The following is a 25,822-nucleotide window of genomic DNA, read 5'->3' as shown; positions in this document are numbered from 1 at the left end:
TTTTTTTTTTTTTGAAGATTTTATTTATTTATTTGTCAGAGAGAGAGAGCACAAGGAGGGGGAGCGGCAGGCAGAGCAGTAGAGGGAGAAGCAGGCTCCCCAGCGAGCAAGGAGCCCGATGTGGGACTCGATCCCAGGACCCTGGGATCATGACCTGAGCCGAAGGCAGACGCTTAACGACTGAGCCACCCAGGTTCCCTTAACTCACTTCTTAAAGCATTTTGGACAGTTAAAAATGCTTGTAATGAAATTCTAGTAGGAAGAGAAAAATGACACCATTCTATCTCAAAATCATATATTTCATTTCCCCCAAATTATATTTTTTCGTATTTTTTCTAAGTAGGATTTTATGTACGTATATGTTCCTAAATGAGTTTTCTTCCAGACACTTACACAAATGTGACCTGTAAAAGTGAATACATTGTCCTTTTGCCTTTTTGCTGCCTCCCTCCAAAATCCCTGTTATGCTCCCCTCTTGGAAGGCCAAAATAGCAATGCCTTTGAGTGTTTCTCCCCTGGGAGCTTTTTGCATTTCTTTCTGTGGAAGTCTAGAGAGACAAATATCCCCTTAATGACTTGGCTACCTGTGCAGTCTCTGTCACTGGCGTCCATGGCCTTCTCTTATACAAAAACAGATCCCATTACACTGCCCGTCTTGAGAAGTGCCCCTTCTGCTGGGGTTTGGAATGCTCCTGGGAACAGTGCAGAGGCCAGTGGCCCTGCATCCTTAGTTAGATGCATGTTTGACATTCATCCCAGGCTGTATTTTCACCTGGGGATGGACTTTAGGTATTCTGTGAAACCGCTAAAATGCATCTTCCTACCTATCCTCTATCCCACACTAGACTCTCCCTTTCTGTCCCTACCTCTGTACCTCATCTTCTGTCTCCTGGCCTCCCTTGTACGTCTGCCCCCCAAATCCCTGAAGCTCTCTGTCGGTAGCTAGCATGGCACCAGACATTTCTAATCTACTTTCTCTCTTAATACCCTACCTATTTTGCTTTATGGTCTAGACCTGAAAAATAAATCTGGGACAATCTCGTAAGGTACAGTGGGGTGTCCTTTTCAGGTACATTATTTTCATTTTTACATATATCCTTCTGGAGATAGAACATTGGTGGAATTTTGAGTAATCTGGTGGTACATGATAGAAGTTTTAATCAAAAACTGCCTTCTGCCTTTCATTTTTTCTTCATTTAATGGTTCCCACAAATATTTTTCTGTGATTCTCAATTAATCCCATGTGAATGTCTACCTTTTCATCCTTTGCTTAAAACCAGGGTTCCTGTATATTTGTAAACTAATAGAATTATTCTCCTATTACATTTGAAGTGAGCAGGAAAAATTTGCCAATTTAGATGACTAACTAGTTGGGATTAATGGGTTAGCCTGGTGATGGGTATTAAAGAGGGCATGTTCTGCATGGAGCACTGGGTGTTATGCACAAACAATGAATCAGGGAACACTACATCTAAAACTAATGATGTAATGTATGGGGATTAACATAACAATAAAAAAATTTTTAAAAAATTTTAAAAAGTAAACAGCCAGTTTGACTTGGTTCTTGTGATGAATCATGATACACAACATTTATGCAGTGCTTATTATAAGCCAGATACTTTATTAATATCATTTTATTTAGCACTCAGAGCAACCATGAGAGGTATGTCATATTACTATATCCATATTACGGATGAGTAGACCAAGACCATAGAGCTTATCAATAGATTAATACAGTTAAGAGTGGTAAAGTCAGGGACACCTGGGTGGCTCAGATGGTTAAGCGTCTGCCTTCAGCTCAGGTCATGATCCCAGGGTCCTGGGATCGAGCCCCGCATCGGGCTCCCTGCTCGGCGGGAAGCCTGCTTCTCCCTCTCCCACTCCCCCTGCTTGTGTTCCCTCTCTCGCTGTGTCTCTCTCTGTCAAATAAATCTTAAAAAAAAAAAAAGTGGTAAAGTCAAGTTTTGACATAGATGATCTGTCAAACTACTGTGTTCCATAAAATCAATCAAGTCAGTTGAAGGTGAGAGCATGCAACATTTTTTTTTTTTTTTTTTTTTAGTTTGCAGTTGCACACCAGCTTTGAAAATGAGCACTCACCAATCATGAATCTGACTTTATTCCAAAGGGTAGTATATAATGTCAACTTCTCCTTCTTTCTCTTTCTTTCCTGACTGAACTGTTGGAGAGTGATATAGAATGCTGATTTCTCTTTCTTTCCCTCCTTTTTTTTTTTAATCTTCCTTTTTTTCTTTTCTTTACTAAACTGTGAAGGCTGACAAACACTCTTGGTTGGCCGCCCACTTTGGTTTTTGCTCCCCTGGGAAGGATAAGTAAGGTACCTGAGGACCCGAAAGAAGAATCGGAGCTGTCTGCCCTCAAGCAGTGTCCCCCTAGGCAGATGAAAGGGAGAAAGTGTGCTTTTTCGAGCATGTTGCACTCCGTAAAGACCCGTGTGTTCTCTTGTCTCTGCAACAGGTACCATTTCTGTCAACACCCTGCGTACACCCTACACGGCACCTGGTGAGAGCGAGATTCTGGACCTGGATGATGAGTTGTACCTGGGGGGCTTGCCGGAAAACAAGGCTGGCCTCATTTTCCCCACCGAGGTGTGGACTGCCCTGCTCAACTACGGCTACGTGGGCTGCATTAGAGATTTGTTCATTGACGGCCAGAGCAAAGATATCCGGCAAATGGCTGAAATTCAAAGTACTGCTGGAGTGAAGCCCTCCTGCTCAAGGGAAACAGCAAAACCGTGCCTTAGCAACCCTTGCAAAAACAATGGCATGTGCAGGGATGGGTGGAACAGATATGTCTGTGATTGTTCCGGAACAGGCTACCTTGGCAGGTCCTGCGAGAGAGGTAGGATTCCAAAACCCAAGCAGCTGACTCCCCTGAGACGAAAACGGGTATTAAATGTTGACCTCAGACCTTGAACTCACCATGGGAGCGTAATGCATGCTCTGCTGAGGTAAACGCCTGCAGGCCTAGCAGCCACGCCGGGCATACTGCTGATGAGCCCTCCATGATTTTCAGAGGGGCTGATTCTGGGAAGACACAGAGTTTGAAGTATATTGCAAGAAGAAATATTTGAGTCTTCCGTATCTTTTAGAGTCTGGGCCTAAGATGTATGATCGATAGCAACCGCTGTTTCTTTTGCCCAGTTTTTAATTTCAGGACCCTGGAGAGTAAAGAAGGTATGAATTAGAGATATTTATGGCATCCAGTGATAATATCCGTGGCCAGAAAAAGAGCATGTGAGGCAACTTCCCTAACACTGTGGCGTGAGACTTAAGTTAGCCTGTTCACTTCACTTCGGGCCCCTTCCCCAAGTTTGAAATTCAGAAAGTAAGATGACTTTCAGTCATCTGATTTACACCGGCAGTTTCAGAAGTGCACCCTAATTTCAAAGACACTTACCTTTGCCTAGGACCTGAGTGATCACAGAGGATGTATAAGCTCTATTGTATTAAGGCTCGGTGTGTCTGCTGAGCCTCTGAGTAGCTGCCTCCCTTTCTTCTCTAGTAGGAAGCATAGCCACATTTCTTTTTTCTTTTCCTCTCCCATTAGAAGGAGAAGAATAAGGATTAGAGGAAGAATGAAGAGTGAAGACAAACCACTGTTTGTCTGCAGACTAAAGGCGGAACAGCAGAGAAACAAAGTCCTCCCGTCGACCTAGCAGTGTCAGATGAATGCTTTAGTCACTATACCCATTGCCACTCATTTTCAACAATGGAACGAAAACATCAATATGGAAAACTATTGATGAGTTGTCCCATTGTCCTCTCATGCTTCAAATAACATCGGTGCATTAGACATTTAGCCTGAAAGCACCTGGCATGTATTGTTTAAACCATGTACATTTAGTCTTCTTTCCCCCTTACATCCTGAAATAGTTTAATTTGTTTAAGCTCACACTGCCTAGAGAACAAAAACAGTGATTTTCTAGAATCCAAAGTTGAGATGTGACTTCGGTTATTTGTCTTAATAAAGAGGTCCAGCTTATCAGTTCTATTATTAACATTAATCAACATAAAAATAATAATAATAATTTAATAATCTAATAGTGATCTTAAATTACCAACCAAAATACTGCTCTGTTCTGCATTATACAGCTGGCTAGGTCAATAGATGGGTAAGTATTTTAATCACCTAGATCCATTCATTCTCCTAGTACCGAATTGCAATTCCTATCAAGGGTCATTAGAGGCTAGCTGTTTCTGTGTAGTTTCACTTGTAAGGTGTATATGCTCTGTGAATTCCCTCTTCTCATTTCCCCCTCTAATTTCAGTTTATTTGTTTCAATAGTTTGGTCTTTAGAAACTGGCAAAAGGGGCCAACAACAACCACCAAAAAGGCAACCAAGTTTGTAAGATATATTACAAGTTAGACATAATGGGAGATTCGCAGACCTGTAGGATTTAAGCTGCTGTTTTCTCTTTAATCACTCAGAGAGCTGCCAGTTAGTCGGATGCCTCCTGCTTATGTGAAGCTAGAAAAGGATGTAACCCAACTGTCACAGATTACAAAAGCCTTCAGTTAAATATGCGTGGTGCACCACCCTGTGGCAAGATCCCGTTACTACATATGGCAGAAATAAAAATAGAAATTGTCAAGCTTCTTGAGCCAGAATGAGGGAAAAGGAATATTTATATTTTGCAATAATTAGAAGGAGGGGTGGCAAGCATATGTAGATTTGCAAATGAGAATTTAATAGCAAGCTTCATCACTGGGATTCGGCATACATTTTCATCTGACAGGTGGCTAGAAAATTCTGCAGATTTCTTTGTCTTCAGGTTCGTTGTGTGTTGAGGGAAAATATGGTCATTTTTGTGTGATTTTTGTTTCCAGACTACCCAGCGTATTGTTAGAAGTCTTTGTTTTTCAGAATTAATTTTCTTGCTCACATTATGGTATCTCCTGAGAACAGTGGTGATGTGGGATGCTTGTCATGCTCAATACCACAGAATTTGGCTTCTGTCCAGTTCCCAGCTATGCCCTAGTTCAGTCAACATAAGATCTGCCCAACCCTTGGGGTTTCCAATTCAAAAGAAAGAGCTATGACTGTGGTTCTTCTCCAGATACACTCTGATCACATAAGGCTGTTAATCACCTAAGAGTTGGTTGACAACTTCTGAAATTAAAAAAAAAATGAAGGTACTAATAGTCTCTGTGTTACTATTACTGAGCAATAATTGATAATTTATAAAGATTATTATTCATAGTAATTAAAAAGTGTGGTCAAATCCTTGGGTAATGCAGCCTGAGGAATAATATCGCAGTCACATTACTATAGAAAATTTTTTACTCTGCATTAAGTAAGCAAAGGAATTTAGAAGAAAGAAAGAGTATTTGCTGACTTAGGCAACTAGGAAAATAGTATTTTATGTGTATCGATCCCATAAGGAAGAGTAATATAGAAATAATGTGCAATTGAATATAAATTAAATTCAGCATTTTCCCCTCCCACTTTATTTTAAATAAAGCTGAGAATTTGTGGAGACTTACTTGGCCTTGTAGAAATTATTCTTGGTTATGTGTATATGTTGTAATCAGAGGTCTGCTCTATACTTGTTTGTTAAAACTCTAACAGATGGAGGGACAGATGTCAGAGCAATATAATTTGGCTCCCTGTCTGATTTTCATCGTTGCGCACAATATGTGACTGCCTTTCGGCAAAAGTGAGCACAGGTGTACACTTTAGACGGCAAGAAGGAATAAAACAGAAAAGCAAATTTATCAAACTTAACGACAAGGGGGAAGGAGATGCAGGAGACAAAGCTGAAACTTTTTTCTCCCCCTCTGGGAAGTATTGTATTGGAATTAGCCTTTTAAAGTACTCTTTTGTGTTCTAAGTGGTAAATAATTTTACTAATGTGAAAGGATGCTGCCAAATAGCATAACCTTCAAATGTCAGAGTGTTGTTTACCATTTATTTGGCAACTCTGGACTCCAACCCTGTACATTTTCCATTTCTTTTCTAATTAAACATTAACTCTAATTATGAGGAATCATTTAGGTGTTCATTTGTCGTTTATCAACAAGTTATTTTCACATTGAGAATTATTTAAAATGTACTCAAGTTTTATTACTTTACTATGTTATTTCATTCCTGCAGTTTTTTGGAGAATGTTTCAGGCTAATGATTCTGATTATTTTTCTACTTTGTATTGTATTTCATACTATGTTTATGATTCATTGTCAGTCATCTCTGTTTCTGAAAGGATATTCCCCCTCCTTAGTTTTTAATCAAATTAAGCTGCATTTTATAGAAGATTGTAAAATCATTTTTAAAATGTGATTATTGAATAATACACGCTAGATTTATAGACTAAATAAATAAAAGAAAACTAACAACATTTCAGTTCTTTTATCAATATGATACCAAAGAACTGAGCAATTGATAATGACTTTTAAATGTTTATTCAGGTGTTTGTTGCTCTATAGATATGGACAATGATTAGCTACAGTTTAGGCAAAGAAATAGTAAGGATCAAGTCTCCTTTAAGATTATACAAGAAACACGTTTTTTCTAGAGTTCACCATAGCTTTACAATCATGTTTTAATTATTTTTTTTAATTAATTTATTTATTTGAGAAAGAGAGAGAGAGAGAAAGAACATGGATGCAGGGTGCAGGAGGAGCAGAGGGAGAAGGAGAGAAATAGAATCTCAAGCAGACTCCCTGCTGATCATGGAGCCCGACACGGGGCTCCATCTCACAACCCTGAGATCATGACCTGAGCCGAAATCAAGAGTCAGGCACTTATCTGACTGAGATACCCAGGTGGCCCTTAATTATTTTTTGAGTAAACTACTACTAGCTTTTCTTTTAGGAAACTTATCTAATAAAAATACGTGGTACAGTGTAGAACCACTATATTTTAAAAGGATCATATTTTATTTTCTCAAAGTCAGGTCAGTGCCTAGCCACAGGACTGGTATTTTGATAAATGGACATGTTTCCTTGTCTGTCTGTGGCACATTGTGTCCTTCAAAGTAGACTTCAGCAAATATTTTGTTTACCTACTTTACCAAAATTGGATTCTACTTAATAGGCAGAGTGAATACTTAACTTCTTTAGTGAGCATTTATGTAAGCTTGATATCCAAACTGGAATAAGCTTTTTCATATATCTTCAGTATCAGATGCAATCATTAATTCAGTTAAGTATGTACTGAGGCTCTTCTACGTGCCTGGCCCTTTTCAGGGCACACAGCTGCTAGTAGAACAATGCATAGGAGAGCCTAACCCCTGCCCTCAAGACACCTACATTCTAAAGGCTGAAGCAGATAACAGTATGCAAACAAATAAGAAATAATAATTGTGAAAAAAAATGAGTAAGCAGATACGGAATGACTGGAAGATGGATCAATGGGGTGCTTGGAGCAGACATCTGAAGTCACATTTGACCGGAGACCGGAATGCCAAAGGAACCAGCCATGTAGAGATTTAGGGTTAAGCCTGTTAAGACATAGGGGTCCACAAGGGCAAGTACTTGAATGGGAGATGAAATCAGTGTGGCTGGAGTCAACTGAATAAGTAGTGGAGATGCTGAAAGCTGAGGCCATTGAGAAGGGCTGGGGCCAGATCCCAGAGAACCTTATAGGTAGAAAAGGAGTACAGCTTTTATTCTAACTGCAGTGGAAAACTATTGGTGGGAGGTGGGGAGAGAGAATTTAAGCAATGTAGGGATATAATCTGATTTACTTCTTTAAAAGTTTAGCTTGGCTGCTGTGTATAGGAAGAAAGAGTAGAAATGGGGAAACCGCTGAGGGAGCTATGACAGTGGTCTAGGTGGGAGATTAGAGCAGAGTCAGAGATACTTTAGTGATAAGGGTAAGATGTGATAAATTCAGGAAATGGATTGGAATTAGAGCGTACAAGACTTGTAGACTTGCACGTAGATTGGGCATTGTGGAGAGTTTAAGAGAAAGATCAGAAAAGCTAAGTTCTGAACAATGGGGTTATGCCATTTACTAACATAGAGAACATCGGTGAAGGAGCATGCTGAGTTGGTTCATTTGGAGGATGCCTATAGTATTCAAATTGGAAATGTTAATTGGGCAATGGATGAAGGAGCTCAGGAGAGAAGTCAGGCTGTTAGTAAGTATTCGGGGGATTTGACCAAGATCCCTTAAGTCAAGGGGTAGGTGGAAGAGAAGAGCACCAAGAAGGGAGACCTGGAAGGAACCTTCCATTCTTCATTGTTCCAGATGTGCATTCAGTCCCATGATGACAACAACTAATGATTAAAGTCTGTCAGAAGCAATATTAGACTTTCCTGACTTTTTGAAAGACAAACTTGCAAAACCACAACTCCAGAATATAGTCCTAATAATAAGCAACTGTATCACAGTTGCAATTAGTAAAGCTAATTGTTGTGCCATGTAAGTAGGCAAGATAACGAGAATTTCCTAGTTTCATTTAATTCCAGGTAGTTTTTCTTTTATTAAATGGTATTCTGAGTTGTTAGAAACAATGAGAAAGCAGAATTACTCATACTTGTTTTGCAACGTTCCACCACCATATGGTGTTTAACATTAAAGGGTTCTATTTCTTAAAGCAGGCAGTCTGTGATCAACAGTTTCTGCTGTCCTCTTCTTTGTGTGTTTAATACAGTATTAAGCAACTTCTCTCTTAAAGCAGTCCCCTTTGGTTTAGTACCACACACCCACACAAGCTCTGCAGACCCACCCCCATGTTTATCCATTATTACCAAGGTACATAGTTATTGACTTTTTGGTGATAGCTTCACATTTTAGAACACCAGGGTAGTGCTTATAGGAGATGATTTCATTTACTCCTTACCTGTAAATAAAGCTTAAAATGAAGTTTCAGTTTGTGTCTTTGTAAAAATCAATTACCTTGTTAAATAAAGTGACTCAGAAGAAGCATCACCTGTTGATTGGACCTACTATTTTTTCTTCCCTTTTTGAACATCACCTTTGGTAAAATGTTGACCTTATTCCTACATTTAAGTCATTTCTTTTCCTTTTTTTTTTTTGATCCTATGATGGCAGATATTATGAAAGAAGATAATGATAGTAACTTCTCTTAGAGTCATGGACTGTTAGGGTAAGCGAAGGCCTGAGAGATCCTCTGCTAGCACCTCCTCATTTTGTTGATGGAAGATTTGGAGCTAAGGCAGATTTCGCAGGGCTAGTCAGTGGCCTAGCCATATAGAAACATACATTAAGTAATTGCTAGTGCTTCGTCCCAGGCTCATGCTATGGCTGCAGACAAAAGAATGTGACCTCTGCCTTTGAGAAGGGAGACAGATACATCAACATCGATGAACCAACATGATGAATGCTATATAGAAAGGGCTATGCGATCCAAAAGGGGAGTAGCGCCCTCTGGTACCTGTACTTGAGCAGAGACTTCACGGAAGTCCTCTTCACTGTCACTTCTCTTCTTGGTTTAAAAAAAAAAAAAATTGCTCATTTCTAAGGAAGATGAGTTGGATTTGTAGTATTGTGTTCTATCTGGAAGCCATTAACGGGTCGTGCTTTTCCCTTTCAAAGTATAAAGGTACCAAACTGACCAAGAACTTTTATATTCATTTCCCATCCGTAGAGGCAACGGTTCTGAGCTATGATGGGAGTATGTTTATGAAAATCCAGCTCCCAGTGGTGATGCACACAGAGGCCGAGGACGTGTCCTTACGGTTCCGATCCCAGCGTGCCTACGGCATCCTCATGGCAACCACCTCTAGAGACTCGGCAGACACCCTCCGCCTGGAGCTGGATGCAGGGCGTGTGAAACTGACGGTCAATCTAGGTAACAACTGGCCTTCCCCCATAAAACTAATACTTTTCACTTTTTGTTCAGTTTTGCCTGCAAACATTTACTGAGTAGCCTGTTTTGCCATGGAAAGTTAAAACACTTAATGGTCTCATTTTCATCATTTAAATTAATTTAGGTTTTGGGGGCATCTTTTGATTGTTTCATTTTGTTTAACATAATTTACCATTTTGTGATTTCTACCACTGAGGATTCTTAAAAGGGAAGCCGTATGTATCGATGAGGTCAATTGAAAGTATAAATTGTTAAGCTTGAAGAGGCCTCAAATAATTTCCACTGTTATGTTTACTGATATTCTGATTTGCTATACGCGATACCCTTTCAGATGAATAAAAAGCCATCTGCTTTTACTTTAGATAACATCTGCGCAAAATATCAAATTTCTACTCCGTGATGTAGATCAACAGTTGCTTTCACTCTACTCCCTGGGCTTCTCCTTTGACCAGTCACCTTTGTGGTACCCCATCTTTTCTGTTTGGAAATACCGTGTGGTGATACCTTGCTACCGAACAGCAATCCACAACCCTTCAATGCCCAAAGACTGCGGCCCGTAGCAAACAGCCATGAGAACACGGAAACACAGACTCTTCTACAGAGAAATAATGCTTTCCTGCTTCATCATAGCGTTAGGGGACAGTCACTACAGTAAAACCTCACAAAGCTGTATGAAATACGGGGGAAGGCTAGGCTGAATTAAGAGTCGGAATTGTAGACTTAAAAAAATACACAGTTTTGTTTTCGATTACATTCCAAAACACAAATTGATAGCTAGGTAGGCTTCTTAAGGGAAGGTCTTACCAGGCTGATTTTAATGGGTGGATAAGAATTATCAGTCATTAGGGTGTCGTGTCATGCAAATCGTGCCATCAGTGTACAGGGAAGTCCTGGCATTCGGTTTTCTTCCTGAAGCTGATCTTCTACAACTTGTTTTGTTTACTTTTTCTCAGGCAATCTCTGTTGGTAAAGCATTATAAATATTCTGCCCAAGAAGTTTCATTATTATCATTAGCTCCAAGAGGAGTACAAATTAATGAGGTTTTACTGTATTTCCTGGAAATGCTAAACACACACAAAAATAAATTAATGGAGAAAGAACAATAAAATTTGAAACACAGATTGACACGAAGAGTAGCAAAATGTGATGAGGTGAGGCATTTGTGGAAACTCTACCTACATTTTCAAATTGTGCTGGGCAGAATGGTAGCTCATAAAATATAAAATTATTGCAGTGATAGCTTATTGCATACAATTACATTCAATAAATATTAGTTAAATCAAGCTAAATAATAAGGGTGGTTTTTAAAAGATCACTAAAGAACACACTGCACTGTCATTTACTGTTCTGTTAGAGTTCCCTCTAGTGACAAGGATAGGTTACTACAACAATTCAAAGGAAATTGCCTACTCGCAGTAAAGGGGCTGCTAGCCGAAGTGGAAACACTCATGGGAATTTTCCAACAGCAAAGCATTCTGTGGAAAGAGTTGTGTAGGTGCTGGTCCTTGGCTGTTTGCAACCACTTTTCTGATGCGGTTGACGACACATGACAAACTCAGCTATATGGAAACAGAATCTAGGTTTCTATTTTTCATGTTCCCCAAAGGCATTAATTAAATACAGCAACGAAAACCAACAAATATGTATCTATACATAAAATAAACATAAAACATCCCACACAGTCCTTTAAAGACAACCCTTATAATCACAGTCTGTGTTATTCAGATCAGACATTCTGTTCTTAGAGAATCTGTGTTTATAGAAGAAGGAAGTGTAAGAAAAGGAAGATCTATACCAGTGTTAACCATGACACTTAGTACATAGAGATAACATTGTTCACTCCCAAGAGAGGCATAGGCTCATGTGCTCTGAAGAATGACATTACTCCTTAGCCACTCGAGGCTTCTAAAGGAAAATACAGTTGTTTCTTACTTCCTCCAATTAATACAAGGCATGGAATCCAGCCGGTATCTGGCTGTTACCTTTTCTGCCTAAGCCAATGATAATAATAACAAAAATAAAAAATACATTAGGGTGAGATTAGAATAACTTCGACTTGCTCTCCATTTGACCACCACAATTCTCAAGAGTTCTGTTGGCCTTTGTGGGATATTAGACTCTGAAGGTCCAAGATGTCTGAGCCTAGCTGGGCTTGCACTATACCCCATTGTGACGGAGCACTTTTTAATTACACTGAAAACAATGATAATGTTCTTTCACAGATGGGGAGAAAGTCGCAGCCTCTCTAAGCCAAACATCTTTGACAGTTAACAACTCTTTCTTTCACTTAGATTTGTCACCATGTAGCTTTGTTTGAATTGGCCATTTAAAACAAAACAAAACAAAACAAAACTTTCTATCGTTGTTTACAATGTGAAGTTTTATAACAATGAATCTGGGTTCTAGAAGTATGTAAAGAATACAAGATATGGACTGGCCATATTTGCATGTGTCTGTCCCCGGAAGGGTGGACTGTGATTTTATTGGATGTCTGCAGCTATTACCTTGAAGGATAAATTTTCATTTTTCATCTATTCTTCCCCATCTAGATTGTATCAGGATTAACTGTAATTCCAGTAAGTGCCTATTCAAAATTTTTAAAATGTTATTCCTCCATTATGATGTAAGCTAGTACAGAAAAAAAAAAAATGAGAGCAAGAGAAAGACGTTTATCAAACTCATGAATTCACTTTTGAAGTATACCAGTCCATCATCTGGGTTGTAAAAATTCATTTTGAAATCTGTCCAGCTGAAGACTTTCCTGCTGTAGTTCCTACATCTAAGTGGGAAAAGAGGTGACAAATATTTGAGAGCAGACGGTGCACACACCTCTATAGACCTTTGATAAGGCAAGTAGCATTTGTATTTTGCCTGATCTTGGACTCCAGTAGCTCTTTTCATCACCAAATTAGGAAAACAATACTGTGGGTCTATTTCCTTCACTTTCTGTTTTTATCTCTTGACTCAAAATATAGAAAAAAATTGAATTCCTTTTATTTTGAGAGCTACTGCTAAGCTCTTCTAAATTCAACCAAAATTTTACTTAGAAAAATGTATTTTTCAATGTTATATGTATACTTGTAAAGAAAATTACTTGTCTAAGAGTTTTTTCTTGTTCATTAAGAGTATTTACATGATGAATTTTTACATCCTCATCACATATCTGCAAAAATAATCAAAACCCTTCAAATCTGTGATATGCATGCCAAATGATGAATCAGAAAAGATGCATGGACTGAGTTTTATTTGACTATGGACTAGAGAACCTGAAAGGATATAAGGACTGTGATTTTATTTTGAGTTGTAGCATTACCTTAAGAATAAGTTTATTTTATTTCTTTATGTAAATGTTCAGGTTTTTCCTTTCCAGTTTTGCTGACCACATTAAGGAATCTCCTCCAATGATACCAAAGTTGTTAGCTATGTAAATAAAATGGTTCTAACAAGGTTCTAATCTCTCATTGTTATAGTCAATGAGAACAAACATTTTCTATATCCTTGGAAAATGCTGAATGTAAGTTGATGAAGTCTACTCCCAAAACCACTGGCTGTGTTTGCAAATAGCTATGTCGTCCTCTGAGGAACGAAATGGTGGTCTTAAACGTACAAAACAAGAAGTTTTACTAATGAAATACATACTACTTTAAACACCATGCGTCTTATAACTCAGATTTGTCTTCGAATATTTTAATATTCATTTTAAAGTAACATAAATGTGTATCTTTCCAATCATAGCAATAAGAAGGTAACTGAATCATGACTTATGAAAAATTAAATTGATAAACTATCATACAAGGCATTAAACATCATCTTGAACAGAACAGTTCCTGAAATAATCTCTCAAAGCTCTCACACAAGTGGAATTTTCCAGGTTTACATCATCTCCTATCAAACCCCATCCCACACTTCCTGAGAAGGAGCACAGTTTTTGCGAGTCTCACACCACGGTCCAGTTTGCTTTCAGCTCTGAGGCACTGATGCGGGCAAAGTGGCAGTCACGAAATACTTTCCCGAAGCTAGATTTGTGCCTTAATGCAGTTATAGATGTTCTTGATACATCCTGAGTCTTAGAAAATAGTAGGAGGAAAATCCTCCTTTCTAGACTCCTGTTTTATGTACTCTTGTTTATTTATCTTAAGCATACAATAAAGCATGAGTTTTTAAATTTACAAAATGTAACTATATAAACTCTAGTTTTGGAATTCTACAATGGGAATTAACTAAATGAAGTGTGATGCTGTGTTTTCTAGCTATACCAATGAAATATATATTTATAGTCTAATTACCCTTGTTAGACACTTCTCTTCAGTTGGCTTATATTACGAGATTCTAATATTAAGCACAGTCTTTTTTTCTCTGGATATTCCACAGAATAATACCTTTGAGGACAAAGGTTTTTGCTGGTTAGTGAAATTTTTCCCTTTTTAAGGAGTATGCATTACATGTAAGTTACTTGAATTAAATGAATGATTGTGAGCTTTCAGTGCACACCTCGGACAGGACTGCAAATGCCTTAACTTGACAGCAGTCACTGGAAAGAACATTCGATGTGCAGGTAACGCTTTCATTTTCTTTTGCCTTTATTTGGGGAATAGTGGGCAGATGTGGCAAGAACCCCAAGTTCCATCAAGAATTCATGTTACTACTCAAAGTTAGGAGAGAGAGGAATTTACATATCAAATAATGCAAATCTAACTCACAGTAATTAAATAAGCAGAGATTTCCACCTGGAGTGCATTTCCTACCCCATAAAAATATAAATTGAAATATCTGTATCTCAGCATAAATTGTAGTTTGAGTGACTGATTTATTACATTCATCCCCTGTGAACTTTAAGTTCGTCTGAAACCGAGATGAATGTACATTTATTAAATCACAGTCATCCAGCATCTACCACCATCTCTAAAAATTATATCATACCTAAGATATCAAAGATAACTCAAGTGATATCTTTTAGAAAATTTCCACAGCAAATATACAAACTATAATGTAAAAGATTATCTTAGGTTGAGAATTAATATTAAACTCTAAATTATTAAGGTTGGATGGAAACATTTTCAAACTTCTCAAACTTACTCAGAATTGCTCTGCTGTTTCCTTTGGTGGCTCCATCCTTCTTCATCCCCCGCCCTCAGTGTAGAGCAGATGTTACTTGATAAGGAAAAGAAAATATATATGTTATCAGACTATCCAATCTTTGCCCTTGAAGAATAGGTAGTGGGTGAAGAGGGAAGATGATCTAGCTTCATGTATTCAGATGTGTGGGACCATCAGAGATGGCAGGTGCGTTCCTTTGTCAGCCATTTCTGTTTGAGTAGTTTAGATGCAGCAATAGCGTCTTCAAGGGAGGACAGCCTTTTGTTTGGGTTCCTTGGAGAAAGGGAAGATTTGAATTCCAGAGAGCATCTCTGGCAGATTCTTTCTTGCCACCATTTTTCCCCCTCATAGGAAAAGCTGTCAGGAATGTTTAGGTGGAAAGAGAGCCTGTTTTCATTTAAAAATCAAAAGGTTATTTTCATGTGTGAAGAGGGTACTTTTTAAAAAAGAACCTTCTCTATGAATAGTGGTCATCTCAGTGTCAAAATGTATGCTTTGATCTTTCAAATTACAAATGGGATGTCTCTGCACACAGTGTCAGACCAATCCCAGCTCTCTGACATCCATTAGCTTGTATCATTGCTAAAATATGTTTGTTATCTGCAACTTGAAATTAAATTAAGGTCAGTTTGTACAGATTCATGGCCTGGAAGGTGAGCATGGAAGTGTGTTATCTCACACTCTCCACTCTCCTCTATCCACGATAGAAATAAAGGACTAGTCAGACTCCTTGTGCCTTCTCAATCGATATTCCAATATTGAGAGAAACAGTCTGCCATCATAAAATAATTGTGTATGGAAGTTGCTTAAAGAACTACCATCTTTTAGAGCATATCATTTCTTCTCTGGACAGTATTTCATAAAGGTAGATGAGAAAGGACTCTAAAGTCACATTCTTCTAACATAAAGAGAAAAAAATATTTGAATTAATGAAAAAAAGACAAGTTGTAGACTATTTTACAAAAAAATAATTATTGTAGAAATTACTAACTAATCATTAACAAGTTATTACCGAGAAAATCCAAATCAGATTGAGTAGTACTTTCCTGACTGACACATGAATTATTTGCATGAAAAGGCGTGTCTGACAGTCTCTTCCCTAGATTCATATTAGTGGACTTAATACATCTTTTAAAAACTATAAAGATTGCAAAGGAAATTTTCTAATCCTTACAAAATTATCTCAAATTCATTATTAGTTGGATCTGTCCTGGCCAGCATTCTTACTGTGTATTCTCTTTGTCTGCCAAAGTACATAGCCTAGTATCTTGGTTAACTCTGAGGTAGAGTTATCGAGACAGTCTTAATCTTAAATTTGGTATCCAGTAGTTCCCTACAATACTCCCAAACTCATTAGGCTATGTATTTCTCTATAATTTTTTTCTGAAGACTTGGATTTGTAATGATATATTGCATCTTTAAATGATCCCAAATTTTATTCTTTCTCTCTTCTCGTAACCTTGAAATTTGTTAGTGCTATAATCCTTAACAGTTTAAATACATTGGGCATTTGAAAACAAAATGTGTTCCTATCAACTATAGATGAGTCCTAATTGTCCTGTAAATAACTAAATATGTTAGGATGCAGGGAGACTTGCATGCTTACGTTTTTGTTAGTATTTCTTTCTTTGCTTTCTTTTATTTATTGGTTTTGTTGGTTGCTTTGTTTGTTTGTTTTTATCTTTTCAAATCAATGACATAATTACAGAATGTCCTTCCTGCTCACAGGAAGGCTTGGGGCCACCTCTGCATCCACTTTAAAATTGATTTTAATATAAACTCATGATCTCTGATGTTTGTTTTGCTTGTTGGCATTATTTTGGATTCTTTATGCCTTGTATATGTGTCTCTTCTCCTGCCCACCTGATCTTTCTTCCTACCAAGATATATTCTTCCTCTCCACTTCCAATATTGTTTCCTCCTGTTTTGTTTCCTCTTGTTTTCTTACAAGAATAAAAATTCTCTGGGTTGACAAAATATTTTAGTAGGTAGACCCTCCAACTATTTTTGGCTTCTCATAGAAAATGGTTTCTCTAGTGCAAAGACAACAAAATTGCAGATCACATTAATGTGGACAGAATGTCAAGGGTTGAAGTTCAGCTCCTTTTATTTGCAGTTCAGTGTCTAAAGTATCAGAGAGAAAGAGAATGTGAGGCCGAGTACTTAATCTCACTTTGCACTTGGACAGAGTGAAGAAACACTCTGAGGAGTATGCTATTGGAAAATGTACTGTGATGGATATCTGGAGTGGATAATAAGATCTTTGTATTATCATTTTATTACCAGAATGAAAAGATCAACTGGATATTAGTTATCACTCATTTTTTTATGTAGTAAAAATGGAAAGCAATAAAAGAATGCAAAATGTCAAACAGTGGCACTTAAGCCATATTAGATTGCTTTGATCAGACTGCCGTTTGGCAGGCTCCTTAAAAAGACAGGAGGAAATTTCTGGGGCCTGGCTCTTGTTAACATGAAGCAAATGTTCAGTTCAGAGCCACTGCCTGGTGCCTAAAGAGCAGACAGCTGGGAAAGGGAATCTTCTAGCTCCTGCCCTATGCAACAGTTGCCCGATTTGTGGAGTTGTGTCATTCCTTCTCATGACTGGTGCTCTTCATCTGCTTAGGACAGGGGCTGCTCAAGCAATAAAGGAAGATGACTTTACAAATACAAAACATAGGAGTTTTGTTTGTTCTTTTAGTTACTGGTTACTGTCATTTTTGGTTTGGGTTTTTTTTTTTTTTTAAGCTGAAAGTAGATTTAAGGAAAGGAGAATAAAAGACAGTTAATATATGATTATTTTTAGCAAAAATCTAAGGGAAATAAAATACTGAGACCATAGATTTCTGATTACAAAAAAAAAAAACGCAAATAGCTAAAACAAAGGGAATTAGCACATGACAATGAGTCTTTAGAAAAATATCAAAATTGGAATGAAATTTAAGGAGTGCCCATTTGGATTATCCACATTTTAAATTTATGAGCATTATAAAGAAGAGTACAGTTTTTCCCTGCACATTTAAATGGCTACGTTGGGCAAATCTTAGTGAGAGGGCCTGAGAAGTAGAAGACTTGGGTCCATTTTCATGAACAATCAATCTGTTCATTGTTTATATACAAATACAGAATGCTGCAGTGTTTTAAAAGACCATTCTTTTGTGCAGGTTCCTCTTGAAATCAGGCTCAATTATTAATTGATTGATTGAAGCATTTTCTTATTGCTATTGCAAAAGGCTGTGCTCAAAGTGAGGCAAAATTCCAGATTAGGGGGGACTGAATTCATCAAATTCTCTTTCATTGTTGAAACTTCGCATTTTAACAACGGCCTAGGTAGATATTGTCAGAAAGGCCTAGAAAGTTTCAGAAGAACCATTCTGATTTGATATTCCCTTGGTTTCTGTGAAAAGGATTTTTTTTTTTTTATACAACCAAGTTTCACTGAACGTAAGAGACAACAGCCTGTTGGTGAGATGTTTTTGTTTGTTGTGTTATTAGAAAGAGCTGGTTTCTAAATATCCATCACTCCTTTCACAGTTTTGAGATTCTTTTTTCTTTTCCATGTGTTTATTTATGTATTTCTTTTGGTAGGGATGTAGCATCTCAACATTTATCATTGATCCAGAAAAATCAAAGATAGAAATTTGAATCAGGTATTTCTTGCCATTAATAAGATTTTTTTTTTTTTGCTTTTAGTTTATTTCATTGTGAGATGCATGATTCAAATTTCATTTGTTTTAAAGAAAACAATAATAATTTTCTGTATTTGGAGCATTTTGTCTTTTACTTGTACACCCTGATTCAGGTTCATAGAAAGTTAACTACTAAAAAAATAAAAAAGACTAAAAAAAACTCAGTAACTTCTATTTAAAACAGTCTACAATTTTTAGGACAGACTTAATATTCAATGATGATCAAAAGCACCATGCCATGGCACTCATTTTAGTAGTATAGAGAAATACAGATTAGAAAATTTTCTACAAGTTTTAGGGGAAGGAAAGGAAAAATAACAGAGGACAAAAACAGGGAGATTAACCATAAGAGACTCTTAACTCTAGGAAACAAACTGAGGGTTGCTGGAGGGGAAGGGAGTGGGAGGATAGGGTAATTGGGTGATGGGCATTAAGGAGGGCATTTGATGTAATGAGCACTGGGTGTTGTATGCAATTGATGAATCACTTAATTCTATCTCTGAAACTAATAATACAGTATATGTTAATTAAATTGAATTTAAATTAAAAAAGCAAAATTTCTACAAGTTTTGTATTCCTAATTTTACTCAAAAGAAAGCCACTAACAATTTACACCCTATCAATTGCTTATCTATCAGAGAGTATGAAAACAAATATCATGATCATGGATTTCAATTCCTCATATGGTCACTAGAAAGGCATTATGCATCTGCTACCCGCTGAAATAGATGCATAATTTAAAAATGATGCCTTTGTTTACTTAACTATGGGTCAGATCTGATTAATATAAGCATTCCAGCTTGGCTTCCATTTATAGGAGTATACATATTCTTACACACCATGGTTTAAAACGTAGAATGTGAATTTTTTTTTTTAGCTCTTGGAGAACTTTGATGATTTTTAAAAGTTTTAGCCTTGAAAAATAGGTGTTTTTTTAAATTTGATTATTTATATATATGTTACTATCTTATGGAATTGGCAGTGTTTTCTGAGAAAATAGCTTGGCTATTTGAAGATGTTTGCATAATTTGAAAATGCTGATTTTTTTTAAAAAAATTGAGATAAATTGCAAAAAAAAAATGTAAAAGATTTCATAGCCTAAGTTTCAAAGAAATGCTAAGGTTCATATTTAGTAAGTTAGTTTCCCTAAAGATTATGGTATACTATATAAACACTCATCAAAACATAAAATGTTATTTTACATTGATGTCTATACACTCAATAATTTGATATTAACCTAGAATTTTAGACTCTCTTTATTACAACAAAAACTCATGAATTTAGTTCCCACTGACTCAGAAGTTATGTTTATTCAAATGACCTTTAGACTGAACTATTTCACTATATACAAAAAGAATTTGTTAAGCCATTGGAAACTTTTACTAGATAATAGAAGTGTACTTCTAATCCACTTAAGAGAATGCACTTTAAAACATTGAAAAAAAATTAAAAATTCAAAAAAAATTTTTTTAATTGAGGATAATTGACACACAATGTCACATTAGTTTCATATGTACAACATAGTGATTCAACAAATTTATACATTATGCTGTGCTCAGTACAAGTATAGCTTCCATCTGTCACCATACTAGGCTATTACAACATCATTGACTATATTCCTTATGCTGTGCCTTTTATTCCCATGACTTATTCATTCCAAACTGTATCTGCCAGTCCCCTTCACCATCTTGCCCATCCCCTCACCCCCTCTCCTCTGGCAACCATCAGTTTGTTCTCTGTATTTATAGGTCTAATTCTGCTTTTTGCTTGTTTATTCATGTCTGTGTGTGTGTGTGTTTCAGATTCCACATATAAGTGGGATCATATGGTATTTGTCTTTCTCTGTCTGACTTATTTCACTTAGCATAATGCCCTGTCTAGGTCCATCCATGTTGTCACAAATAGCATGATCTCATCCTTTTTTATTGCTGCATAACATTCCTATATGTATATTCCTATACATGTCGTGCACTCACACACATACACACACGCCACATCTTGTTTATCCATTCATCTATGAATGGACACTGGGTTGTTTCCATATCTTGGCTATTGTAAATAATACTGCATTGAACATGTGGGTGCATATATCTTTTCAAGTTAGTGTTTTTCTTTTCTTTGGGTAAATACCCATAGTGGAATTATTGGATCATATGTAATTCTATTTTTAATTATTTGAGGAACCTCCATACTGTTTTCCACAAAGGCTGCACATATTTACATTCCCACCAATAGTACACAAGTGTTCCTTTTTCTCCATATCTTCACCAACACTTGTTATTTCTTGTCTTTTTGATTTTAGTAAGAAAATACACTTTTGAATGCTTGAAAAGAATTTGTTTAACTTTGCTCACTATCCTTATCTATTCGTTAAAAATAATCCCTGAAGACTGTTATCGGTCATTACTTTAGAATAGTAATATTGTTTTTATTATATTTTATGTTAATTTATATTGTACCTCTGGGTTTGTTAATTTTTTTATTATTTAAGGAATAGACATGTATTCAGGTTATATTAGTTAATGAAGGTTTATTATAAGAACACACTAAGAGTAGCTACAGACAAAGAAATCATTCCAGTCACAACATTACAGGTTTTGTGGAGACTAGAATGGGGCCCAAGAACTGAAAGGCTGTTCAATACACAGTGTAGCTCCAATGGCCCAGGTATTTTGTCATTCTTTGGGGAAGGCTCTTGAAATCGGGGTGGGGGAGAATGAATGGGGCCATCAAAGAATTTGAAAATTGAAAAGTTCAGTGTGCTCAACGCTCACTTGTTACCAATGGAAGCAAAGAGCAAGATGGATAAGAAGTGCATTATGAAAACAGCTTCCCGAAAGATAAAGTAAGAAATTCTAAAGGTATTTAAATTACCATTTTTTAATTTGCAGTTAATACTGGATTATTTGCTCGTTGTTACTTGTTCTTGGAATGCATCACTCATAAAGTTGTGAGAATTCTTTATCCTCCCATCACCCTTCCCAGGACATCGGTATAAATAAAGACTTGAAAGATTTAGTGCAAAGTACTATTGAAATAAATTTCAAAGTCAATTGCCTTTTTCTATAGATAATTATTATACTTAAAATTGCCTTGGAAATTTAGGATTTAGAGTAAGAATGATCAATTCTCTTTTAAAATTTGCATACAAATATATAGCCAGCCTGTGAATATAGGCACTCATTAAATTGTCAGATACATGGAAAAAAAAATCAACCCATTTTGGAAATCAAGAAATTTTGACTATAAATAAATGTGTACTACTAAAAAATCCAAAGAATTCTGAAACATTTTACATTTCAATAGGTACAAAGGAAATTAAAACCCAAATATTATAGAACTAATAAACTATAATGGTATGACTTAAAATTGCTATTACTGATTTTTCATGCATTATGAAGGTGTCCAGTAAAAGAAAATAAAAAATAAATGATTTAATAAGTTATGCAAATTCCCTTGGACTACATACATATTCACCTAATAATGTTGAAATAGGTGGACCAAAATGGAGGTAGGACCTGATAATGACTTTCTGCCAAAGTAATATAAAGCAGGTCCAGGTCATTGAGCCAGTTGAAGAAAGATAAAATAGAGAGAAAACATATATGTACAAAAGTAAGTTCTATTATGATTCATCAGTGATCTCAGAGCAGTCAATTAAAGCTGATTAGAAGCATCTGTGAGCAAGATCTTGAGAAACAAACCAGATTGGAATAACCATGAATGAAAAGATACTTACAGATGCATTGCTGTAATTTATCATTGACTGTAATCCACTAAGTGAAAGCCTAACTGACGTAATCTTATCATAGGAAGATTGACCAGGAACAAGCATGCAGACATAACATTACTTCTAGCAGTTGGTAGACCAGCTCCAAGGAAACTGCAAACACTATTTCCTCCGATTGAGCAAGTTAACTTGACATAAGATTTAATTGCTAATAACTGTTGCTATCGTTGGACAAGCACCTTTTCAGAACACTTCCAGGACAGGAAGGCAGGCCATTCATTTCAGAAGACTTTGACCCAGAGACACCTTCAAATAAAGGAGCAATCTCAATATTTTTCCCATTACTAAAATAAATGGTTGAATAAAGTCTTAGCACTCAATAACTAAATCATAGCACTTAATGACAAATTAGCCTGATAAATAAGCTAATGACAATATAAGAAAACAATCAGGTTAACACTATCTGTTATTGCATTATTAAATTTGTAAGTCATCATATCATTGCTTGGGAAAGAACACATATTATTATTCCAATTTTTATATGATGGATGGATGAATTTTCATGTGTTACTTGTCCATAGCTATCTTTGATGCAGTCATTGAGGAAAGAAAAAAAGACCAAAACAAATGAGATGGCTATAGTTCAACATTTCTAAAGACAAAATATTTCTTATATTCCTTAGAATGTGTTTTATTAAAAAAATACTTTCATAATATTTAAGACAAATACTGAAAAATAGGATTTCAAGCATCATAATGGCTTCCCAGGGAAAAGAAAGGAAGGGGACAAATAAATCAACAAAGCCAGGAACTGAGATTTATTTATTTCTTCTACTATGCTTTTTATTTTTGGAGAAAGTTTGTTCAGGAATATCCCAAAAATAGTGAGGGAGAGCTAAATTTTATAAATTCAGTCTTTAAAGATATTCCAATGCACTTATATTAAGATATGGAAAATAAAACACAGGTAAAGCCATCTTTGCTTGTATTATACAAAAATATGCATTCTTCTTGGCCTTCTTATAAAAAGAAATTCTATAACTATTATAATAGTCAGATAAAGAATGATATATTTAATTAAATAATCTCTGTGTTTCATACTCTAATCCCATGGCTTTTTAGTGAATTACCAAATATTTGTAAATTTCCGAATGCTCAATATCCGTATGCTTTTTCATTTTTTTCATTCAGATAGTTTGACATTTTGTAAGTATTGCATAAGATGTGTTAATCACTGTAAATCAATACAATCCTTTTCTTTTCATGTCATACCAACACTGAATAAATTTTCCATTTATAATGCTTACTTAAAAGCACATTAACTATTTAGTACTTAATATACCTGCAAGCTATCCTATTATGTGATAAGCATTTCTTGGAAATGACCTTTTTTCCTTAAAATAAAGTCACAGTCCAAATTTTTTCTTTCAGTATATTAGTTTATATTATTACGCTTCTTCTTAAACTTGCCAGTCGAGCTAGATTAGATTTAGAGTTATTTTAAAACATTCTTTGAACAATATATTTATATAATCTGTGTTCATTTTTACTGTGTTGTAAACATAATTATATTCTTAAAAGGTAATTTATATTTCTTAAGATGTCTGTTTTTCACATTGAAAATTATTTACATCAGAGATACTTATCCTGGTCTGTCATAAATGGGTACAATCAATGTTAATGCTATAGAGGCTAAATGTTTCTTAGTAGATGATTTAAACCTTGTTGATTCATTTGCCTAGAGCTATGATATTAAGCCAGAAATGGAGGAGGAGGTGAGGCAGCTACATATACTAAAGTTTATTTTGTAGATAATAGAAGAGGATTGTTAGGAAAATGGCAGAGGAGTCTCTGCAGGGTGTTTCCAACAGCTCTCCAAGGTCAGATCTTTTTGCAGACAATGCCAATGTTTTCTTATAATCACTCATTAATTCTTGAATACCTCAATTCTTAAACCAACTGTTTTCTTTGCATTTGGAAATTATTGACTGCTAGCCTTAGGCTATTTTGCTCTCACAGGCTCTACACAATATTAAATTTATTTTCAAGGGAACTGAGCAAAAAAGCTGTCCAAATAATTAGCCAGATAACTGAGTCACCCAAGCTCTCCAACTGTACGACTTACCAGATTCTGTGCTGCCAAATAGGAAAACAAAAGGATGAAGCTTTCTATTTCCTGATACTTTTTAGTGAATGTAAGCATTAAAAGTTAATGGAGTTATTTTTTCTTTAACTGTTTGGCTTAATTCAATATCAGGAGATATTTCCTTTAACACACACACACACACACACACACACACACACACACACACCAACAAACTCTAAACAAATAGACCCATTCAGTAAATAATTAGTGAATGGCTATTATGTTCATGGCACTGAGCTATAGATGTGTGATATTTTCTTTGAAATTTGAACCCACTGAAGGGAAAATATAATAATAGCGATAATATAATAGTGAAAATAATATTATTACTATAACTGAGGGCTTACTGTGTACTAGGCATTGCTTTAAATTATTCAAATGCATTAAATCTATTTGTGTTGTGAAGTATCCCTATTACTAGCTTATTTTACAGATATAAATACTGAGGCCCAGAGAACTTAAATAGATCACCCAAGTTCACACAGCTAGTAACTTATGGAACTAGGATAAAAACCAAACCTGTGTGTCCAGAACACATGCACCAGACCAAGATATAGGGTTCTAGCACTTTTAAAAACACAAGGGCAGATTTAAATAACAACCTAACCAAAACAAATAAAATGTAATTAATTAGCATGTTACTATTTTATTTCTCCAGAGAAATTAGTTTATAAAATGCCTTTCTCCTGTTGTTCGTGTTCATTTTTGAAAAACTAACATCTGAAAGCTTCATGTCTGACATTCTATGATTTGCTCAAGTACTTTTTAATTAAGGAAGGGTATTTCTAGTATTTTTAGTATAAAGAAATGTGTCTATCCTTAGGACTCTATACACAGCACCTTGTTTGCACAGAAAAGGCAAGTAGCTCTCTTCATAAAGACAGTCTGAATAGTTGTCAAGGATGTATTCTCAACTAAATTGAGGAGATGTTGAGGAGAGATAGAGAAGAGGGACGAGTACATGGCTTGGCAAGGAGCTCCTCTTCATGATTGTTAGGATAATTATTAGTCTGTCACCAAGCCCAGGTCCTGACTGATGGGCACCAGACTTGGCCAGGAAGACAGCTCTGAGACATCTTCTCTGATACCCCAGAGGTCTCGCCATTAAGTGCAGACAGTATGGGGGAGGTGACCCAGCTGCACCTCTTAAGTGAATAAATGCATTGTTTTGCTTCCAGCCTTGTCTGCACATTTCTGAATATAGAGCTAAACAAAACTTTAAAAATAAATAAGCACAAGACTTAATTCTCCTAATCAGGGCTGGCTTCAACAGCGTGCAATTTGCGTAGTCGCCCATGGCCCTATGCTTAGAAGGACCTGTGCTTGAATTCAAGGTCGGCTATAACTGTCCAAAAATTA

At 36.2% G+C, this 25,822-nt stretch overlaps 1 protein-coding gene across 13 annotated transcripts in view; it reads left to right on the top strand.

The window, feature by feature from the left end:
* Positions 1 to 25,822, top strand: part of NRXN1 (neurexin 1) — a 1,086,089-nt gene that overhangs the window by 497,633 nt on the left and 562,634 nt on the right. For 8 of the 13 annotated variants that reach the window (XM_081833532.1, XM_081833540.1, XM_081833531.1 and 5 more), the window contains 3 exons: positions 2,479 to 2,862; positions 9,579 to 9,782; positions 12,351 to 12,377. In XM_081833532.1, the coding sequence (XP_081689658.1) occupies positions 2,479 to 2,862; positions 9,579 to 9,782; positions 12,351 to 12,377 (615 nt within the window). The remainder of the gene's footprint in view (positions 1 to 2,478; positions 2,863 to 9,578; positions 9,783 to 12,350; positions 12,378 to 25,822) is intronic. The other 5 variants (XM_081833535.1, XM_081833542.1, XM_081833537.1 and 2 more) reach the window with 1 other exon arrangement.

The sequence above is a fragment of the Leptonychotes weddellii genome, chromosome 10, assembly GCF_054177405.1.
Source record: "Leptonychotes weddellii isolate Sample4059 chromosome 10, ASM5417740v2, whole genome shotgun sequence".
Classification (NCBI taxonomy): domain Eukaryota; kingdom Metazoa; phylum Chordata; class Mammalia; order Carnivora; family Phocidae; genus Leptonychotes; species Leptonychotes weddellii.
This window is presented reverse-complemented; position numbering and strand designations above follow the sequence as displayed.